The 7,499-nt window shown below is 35.2% G+C and overlaps 1 protein-coding gene across 1 annotated transcript; it reads right to left on the bottom strand.

The window, feature by feature from the left end:
• Positions 1-31: 31 nt before the first annotated feature.
• LOC113229233 (venom peptide BmKAPI-like) lies at positions 32-3,245 on the bottom strand. Its single transcript, XM_026462760.1, has 3 exons — positions 3,161-3,245; positions 900-1,103; positions 32-87 (listed from the first exon to the last, which is right to left on the bottom strand). The coding sequence occupies exons 1-3, from the start codon at positions 3,237-3,239 to the stop codon at positions 32-34; spliced, it is 339 nt and encodes a 112-aa protein (XP_026318545.1). The 5' UTR covers positions 3,240-3,245.
• Positions 3,246-7,499: the final 4,254 nt, after the last annotated feature.

The following is a 7,499-nucleotide window of genomic DNA, read 5'->3' as shown; positions in this document are numbered from 1 at the left end:
ATACTGCATAATTAATTACTTAACAATCATGCTAACCTGGTTTAGGATTGATTGGAAGTTCTGGGTCTATCGGTACTACTCGACCAGCTGTAAAAATTTAATAGCAAAATTAAAATATAAGTAACTAAGTAATTAAAACGCAAGTTCTGACACACTAAGATATGACTGAATCAAAAAACTTCATATGTTTCTCACAGGTGTCTTACGGCAAAAAACCGTTTAAACCCAATGCAAAGATCTGCACCAAACACAGAGAAATTCATTAGGGTGGTTACAAATCTGGCGAATGCGCCATTTTGCGAAGGGCTCGCGAGCTGCACACGTGCATTACGTTGTGCGACCAGTTCATTATGTAATGTTATTACAAAGGCGCACTTAAAGCGTGCAACGTACGTGCAGCGCATTCGCCAGATCTGTAACAGCAGATATCTAGACATTTGAAGAAGTGAGCACTCATAAAAATCACGTTCCCTGATCTTCATTATTTTTCTTTATAAAGTAAGTAAAAAGTCACCATCAACTCATTTATAAGTCCCGCGGGTGGGCACGGATCGCCTCTCAGGCGTAGGTTAGAGGGCATAGTCCGCCAAGCTGGGCCAATGCGGGTAGATGACTTCACACGTTTTCCGAGGACTGTGAATTTTCTTCGACGTGCAGGTTTCATCACGATGTTTTCCATCATCGAAAAGCTCACGGTAAATTTGAAATTAAATTTCGCACAAAAATTCCGAGAAACTCAAGGTACGAGGCCGGATTCAAACCCACGTTCTCTGCTTGAGATGTGGTAGTTCAAACCATTAGGCTACCACGGCTTTCTTAAACAAACTTAACTACACATAACTATACTTTGCTGCGGAAACAACCCATTTATACAAAAATAAGTTTAAACGACTACTTACTACATTCCTCTGAAGAAACGCATTTGAAATTTTTATCTCTGTAAAATCCGTCTTTGCATCGACATGCGGGCTTGCAGCAGTAGTCTTTGTCAGGAACGCATTTAAACTTAGACCAAAGCAGAGAGCAGTTCTCATGCGGTGGACACTGTGGGGAACACCTCTCCCAATAGGCGTTGGGCCCGCAATTAACAGGTTTGTATGGCGCTGCGATTACAAGGGAAAAAACTTTTTTTTTATTGATTCTAATACACTAAGATATGACTGAGTGGAGAGTTTCTCACAGGTGCCTTACGACAAAAAAGCTGTTTAAGCCCAATGCAAAGATCTGCACCAAACACAGACAAAATCATTAGGGTGGTTACAAATCTGGCGAATGCGCCTGTTCAAATTCAAATTCAAATTCAAAATAATCTTTATTTCATAGGTAAGCATTATCACACTTGAAATCGTCACAATGGTTAAACTCTACCGCTCATTCGTAAAGCAGATTTTTGCGAAGAGAGATGTTTGCGAAAGGCTCGCGAGCTGCACACGTGCATTACGTTGTGTGACCAACCGTTAGGAGATGTCATTACAGAGGCGCACATAACGCGTGCAGCGTATTCGCCAGATTTGTACGCGCTCCTAGATCTGCTGACTCATTTTACAGCTCAGTTAGTTAAGGGTGGTGGCCCCGGCATGACAACAGACACTGGTTCGAGTCCAGTCAGAGCGAAAAAATTTTTCGTTCTGTTGTTCGATCACTACTTAGGCCATACTGAAAATCTCTGGATTCTGATAAGAAAGACCAGATGTTATGTTTATAATAGATTTATTATTTTGATAGATTTACTATTGATCTATACAGATTTATTGTTTTTCAAAGTATATGCCCTCACTATTCACATACTTTTGCATTCATTGGAACCATAGTGAAAAGTAGTGCGACCACTCTTCCGTATGGACTATTTAAAATGGCTTCGTGGAATGCATTCACCGCCGCTTCCGGGCTTGTAAATCGTAAACCTCCAAGTTTATCTTCAAATTTTTCGAAATAAAAAGAATTATGACAAATGGCGAATGGGTCATCGGCTCCACATTTGAGGCCTTCAAATACGCATTCATTACCTTAGCGAAATGTGCAGAGGCGTTGTCGTGGTGAAGGACGATATTGCTTCGAGGACGCTTTTCGCAAACTTTTTCTAATAGTCTGGGCAAGCAGGTGTTTACTTACCAATCTGCAGTCACTATCATTTGGTCTTCAAGCACTACAGTAGTGTAATGTCCTGATTTGCCGAAGAAAGAAGCAACTAGTGCTCTGACTTTTGTTAACTTTCGTCGGCAAATCTTCAAAAGGTTTTCTTTCCGGTTCAAAGCAGTACACTCAGGTTTCGTCAGCTGTTACGATATTATATACGGCCAATAATTGTACTCCATTAAACTTATTTATCATTTTACGGCACCACTCTACACAGCGCAGTCGTTTCTGGTACTCAGTTAAATCATGCGGTATCCATCGCGTATAAAGTTTCCAAACCTTCAGATGCACATGCAATATCTTTTTCACCTGTCTCGTTTCATTGTCTAACACAGTACGAATTTACTGACAAGTAATTTTTTGTCAGTTTCAATCACTTGTCGTACGGTTCGTACGGTATCAAAATTAAATTCGGTAACCGCAGTCGCACGCCGACCTCCACGTACATCGTCATAGAGTTAATCACATTCGCATCTAATTCACTGAATCACGAGTAAACAGAGCTCTATATCGTAGCTACATCGTAGTTGGCTTCATTACCAAATACCAACGAAGTCTCTGACAATTCTCTTGTTGACTTAAGTCACATCAAAAATCGTAGAAAATAATGGACCGAAAAATTTCGCGACTGAAATACATTGTAATAGAGACTCACAGTTTTCAAAACAACGCCACAATAAAAAACAAATAACACAAGTAATAAATAACCTACACACAGACAGTAAGCAGATCTCAGGAGCACTACCACTGCGCCCGTGACCCTGAGACATAAGTTGGAAAGTCCCAAGTGCATGTAATTTCACTAGCACCCTTACGCTTCCAAACCGGAACGCAGTAATGTGAGCATTACTGCTTGGCGGCAGAAATACGTGAGGTGGCAGTGGTTCCCCAGACGGACTCTGTCACAAGGATCTGTACTGCTACTATCAGGTAAGATGTAGATGTGTTTTATACATAAGTGATGACTTTTGTAAGACAAATATAAAACGTAAGTAATATAAGATGTGAAACGACAATAACTCACGTGAATACACTGGACATCTTTTGTCCCTTATTGGACTGGTAGCTCCCGCCGCAGTTATTAAAGCCACTAACACCCACATCTTTTTGGCTATACTAAAACATATCGAACGTCAACGACTTTTATATCTTTCAAAGGTAAAAACGCAAACATAAGAAGCATAAAAACAAGTTTGTGAAGTCCACAAGCCTTTTGGAAAAACCAAAAGTCTATAGACATAATAACATCATGCATTTGCAACTGTACAAACTTTATTTATTATTTAGTAAAATATAATAATATATTTCTCTAAAGCCGCAATTTTCAGTGTCCATGCACTAAACTCCATTTATTTATCAAAACAAAAATCTACAAAAAAAAAAGAGAGTACAATACAGGTCGAAAGCTAACTGGAGAGCACAAATTTTTCCCAATAAACCTTTCGGACCTAATGGAAAAAACATCCGAAAAGTCTAAAACCTGACAACTCCGAATGCAGAACCCCGAGTGTCCCGAATGCTGAATCCCACACATAGTGTCATTTTTCTCAAAATTGAAACCGTATATCAATATTAGATTTTAGTTCACGTGTAATATATTAGATGATAGTACTTCTAATCTGAATTTCACAATAAACTCAGTGTTTTTATCACAATACAAAGATTGCTGCGTGTCCCAGGCTTACGAGGGAATTCGGTGGTAGTTACTTATCACGCTACACAGAAGAAGTGAAGCATTTTAGAAGCTTCGGAATATGTTCGTGTTGTTCGTTCACCACGCCCCTGCGGCTAGAAAGAACAGGTGGACGATTTGTTGCCGATTTTAGAAGTTTTTGCGTGATACGTAATTCGGTGGATTTGGTCCAGGTTGATTTTTGAATTCGGTGTATACGATATTTCAAAAACTAAATTTTATGATTGTACGATATTTTTTATACTACGTGTTGTAACGACTATATATAATAACAATTTATTGGTTTTGCAAGTATTGTCGTTTACGAGTAATATCAAAAATATGTATATTTTCGGAATCCCGTGGCCTTGGATTCGGTGGAAGATTGACTTCGGTGGAAGCATTTTTGAATTCGGTGGAATTCAGAAATGCTTTCACCGAAGTCAGAAAAATCTGCCAAAGCCTTTTTTTTTGAAAAGCAATAATTATATTGGTTTTTTCATATAAACGTTTAGTTAATACTGTTGATTTTCACAATTTTATATTACTACTTGCTTCCCACTGGAAATGAATAAGGAATATCAAAACAGAAACCAAAAATTGGAAATCAAGAAGATGAAGAAACGTGCTAAAAGCAAAAATACAAAGCGATCCGATTACATATGAAAGGTTTAAAGAAAAAGATAGACAGAGGTATATATGTGAAGAAAAAGCGGAAGAAAAGATTTTAAAGCTGCATAAATTACCTCGTCATGTATAAAAAGGAAAGAAAGATATTAATCGCGAAAGTTTCCAAAAAATGATTGCTTTTGTAGTTATAGATTAAATTCTAAATATTTTTTTTAAAAGAGGTACGGAAATACTTAGTATGATTGAAAAAAGGCTGAACAGCCAAACTGTAAACTGATTTTAATAAATAGTCATAAGATGAAATTTGTTGGCGTTATTCTTGTCGACTTATAAATAAATTTTAGTTTTTAAAGGCTGGTTTAATAGTTAGTCATTAAATGTTTATGTAGATTATTGAATGGTTTTATTGCCTTTTATAATATTTTATACAAAATTGCGCCTTTTGTCAAGAAACCCTGATTTCGGTGGTAGCTGAATTCGGTGGATCAAATATGTCATTAAGTATTAAGAATCTAGTTGCCAAATTAACGGAATCTTATGTAAGTTTGAGTTCTTTTTCCTTTCCGCTCAATATTTTTCCTGAAATTAAGAAAAAAAATCGACCACTGAAGTCAGAGAATTTAGCCCATCTAGGAGAAATGCCCATATGATGATTAACGAATTCAGTTTCATTTATTCAAAGATTGTTTATTCTACTGTTTTATGCACATCTTACCTGAGAGAGATAAATACAGCTAATCAAGTTTTTAATTAACAAAGTGTTTCGCTGTTTCCAAGAACAACGGACTATTATTATACGCGCTATAGTGTTTGTACATAATATTTCGCCTTACTTTCTCAAACTTGTATCTTAAACATACAATTATCTTAGAGCACCAAGTTACAAAATGCAAAAAATGGATTTGTGTATTGTATAATACACACATTTTGCGGACTGATTTCACATGTTCATATTTTCTTCATATTCACACACTGACTTTTGCCTATTCTTAAAGTAATGCATCCAAATTATCCCCTTTGATAAAAATTTAAAATAAATAGAAAATTTTGCCGTCTCCTGAATAATCACTCTTTATAAGATACGAGTCTGAGAAAGTAAGGCGTCGATTTGGTAATAAATATCAAATTACGTGGTGTGTTCAGAATGAAATAATTCTATTATTATTGATAATCAGCCTTCTGTTCTGTGAATCTACAATGCCTAGAAGTTTAAATTTTTTGTTTGACGGCTCTCTTGCAGAATCCAAATTTTTAGAGCAGTATAGCTTTCCTTAGGAAATAAAGATTTAGTAGCAATAGAACAGATTGAAATAAAGCAATATAAATACATAATATAGTGACATTTTTAATGTTATCGGGGTTGATGGTCATGAATATCATAATTAATTGTGCCATGTTAAACTTTGATAAGCCTTGATAGACTTGACAAAACTGAAAAAAAAAACGAAACGTTACTAAACGTTACAACAAAAAAAATATAGAATATTTTTATAATATTGCTAATGTCATAATAATTTTCGTCCCTTTGTTATCAAAATCTATCAGAATCGAGGACAGTGTTACCTAAACTATACATCACTAAATTTTAAATTTGCTCATTATATTAACAAAGTTAATAGAAGCTGAATGGTGCAGTGGATTTGTGACGTGACGAAAGTTCAGAGGAAATTATTTTATATAGTGGTATCACAGTATAAAGAACATACAGTGGGATCGCCTTTGAAGACTCGCGGAATGCCGCTTTCGTCTTAATATTACGATAAACCGCAGGGTTATCACCGTGTGTTTTTTTTTATTTAGTCTGTTGGGTTGGGTATCCTACTACTATGCCCGCATTGGGAATAAGAAAAAGATGTTGATGTGGGGCTTTCTCACAAATCGTTTTATAGTAACTATGTGCAGGAATATAATAAAAATAATATTTTTATAACAAATATTTTATGAAAATACTTTTTCCAATTGATGGGTCTTCCACATGCTTCAATCCAAAGCTTGCATCTGAAAATAACAATAAGCATTTAATTAGTTACTACGTTTAAGTATTGTATCAAGTCTATCAAGGATTTAATTATGATATTCATAATCATCAACCCCGATAACAGTCAAAACGGCACTATATTATGTATTACATTGCTTTATTAAATTTGTTCTACTGCTACTAAATCTTTATTTCACAAGGAAAGTTCTACTGCTCTAAAAACTTGGATTCTGCAAGAGAGCCGTCAAACAAGAAATGTAAACTTCTAGGCACTGTAGTTTCACAGAATAGAAGGCTGATTATCAATAATAATAGAATTATATCATTCTGAATACACCACGTAATTTGATATTTATTATCAAATCGACGCCTTATTTTCGCAAACTCGTATCTTATAAAGAGTGAGTATTCAGAAAATGGCAAAACTCTCTATTTATTTTCAATTTCTTATCAAAAGGGTTAATTTGGACGTATTACTTTAAGAATAGGTATAAGCCAGTGTGTGAATATTAAGCAAATATGAAACACAACTCCATTTTTTGCATTTTGTAACTTTGTGCTTTAAAGTAAAGTAAGGCGACGAAGTATTATGTACAAACACTTTAGCGCGTATAATAATAGTCCGTTGTTCTCGGAAACAGCGAAATACTTGCTTTGTTAATTAAAAACTTGATTAGCTGTATTTATCTCTCTCAGGTAAGACGTGCATAAAACAGTACACTAAATAATCTTTGAATAAATGAAACTGAATACGTTAATCATTATATTATTGTATTTTAGTAAACAATGAATAAAGTTTGTACAGTTGCAAATGCATGATGTTATGTCTATAGACTGTTTGTTTTTCCAAAAGGCTTGTGGTCTTCACAAACTTGTTTTTATGCCTCTTATGTTTGCGTTTTTACCTTTGAAAGATATAAAAGTCGTTGACGTTCGATATGTTTTAGTATAGCCAAAAAGATGTCGGTGTTAGTGGCTTTTTGTGCTTCTTATGTTTGCGTTTTTGCCTTTAAAAGATATAAAAGTCAAGTAAAATAAAGGACTTAACTATCTTATTCTAGTATTTTTCTACTATATTAATAG

The sequence above is a fragment of the Hyposmocoma kahamanoa genome, unplaced genomic scaffold, assembly GCF_003589595.1.
Source record: "Hyposmocoma kahamanoa isolate Upper Pololo Valley unplaced genomic scaffold, ASM358959v1 296, whole genome shotgun sequence".
NCBI lineage: Eukaryota > Metazoa > Arthropoda > Insecta > Lepidoptera > Cosmopterigidae > Hyposmocoma > Hyposmocoma kahamanoa.
Note: the sequence above shows the minus strand (reverse complement) of the source record. Positions and strands in the feature narration are given on the sequence as shown.

What these genes read in the sequence shown, in the direction of transcription:
- LOC113229233 (XM_026462760.1), bottom strand. Translation starts at nt 3,239, where the DNA reads ATGTGGGTGTTAGTGGCTTTAATAACTGCGGCGGGAGCTACCAGTCCA. An exon ending in AAGATGTCCAGTGTATTCAC is followed by an intron (nt 1,104 to 3,160) that starts GTGAGTTATTGT and finishes TTGTAATCGCAG; the next exon opens with CGCCATACAAACCTGTTAAT. An exon ending in CGTTTCTTCAGAGGAATGTA is followed by an intron (nt 88 to 899) that starts GTAAGTAGTCGT and finishes AAATTTTTACAG; the next exon opens with CTGGTCGAGTAGTACCGATA.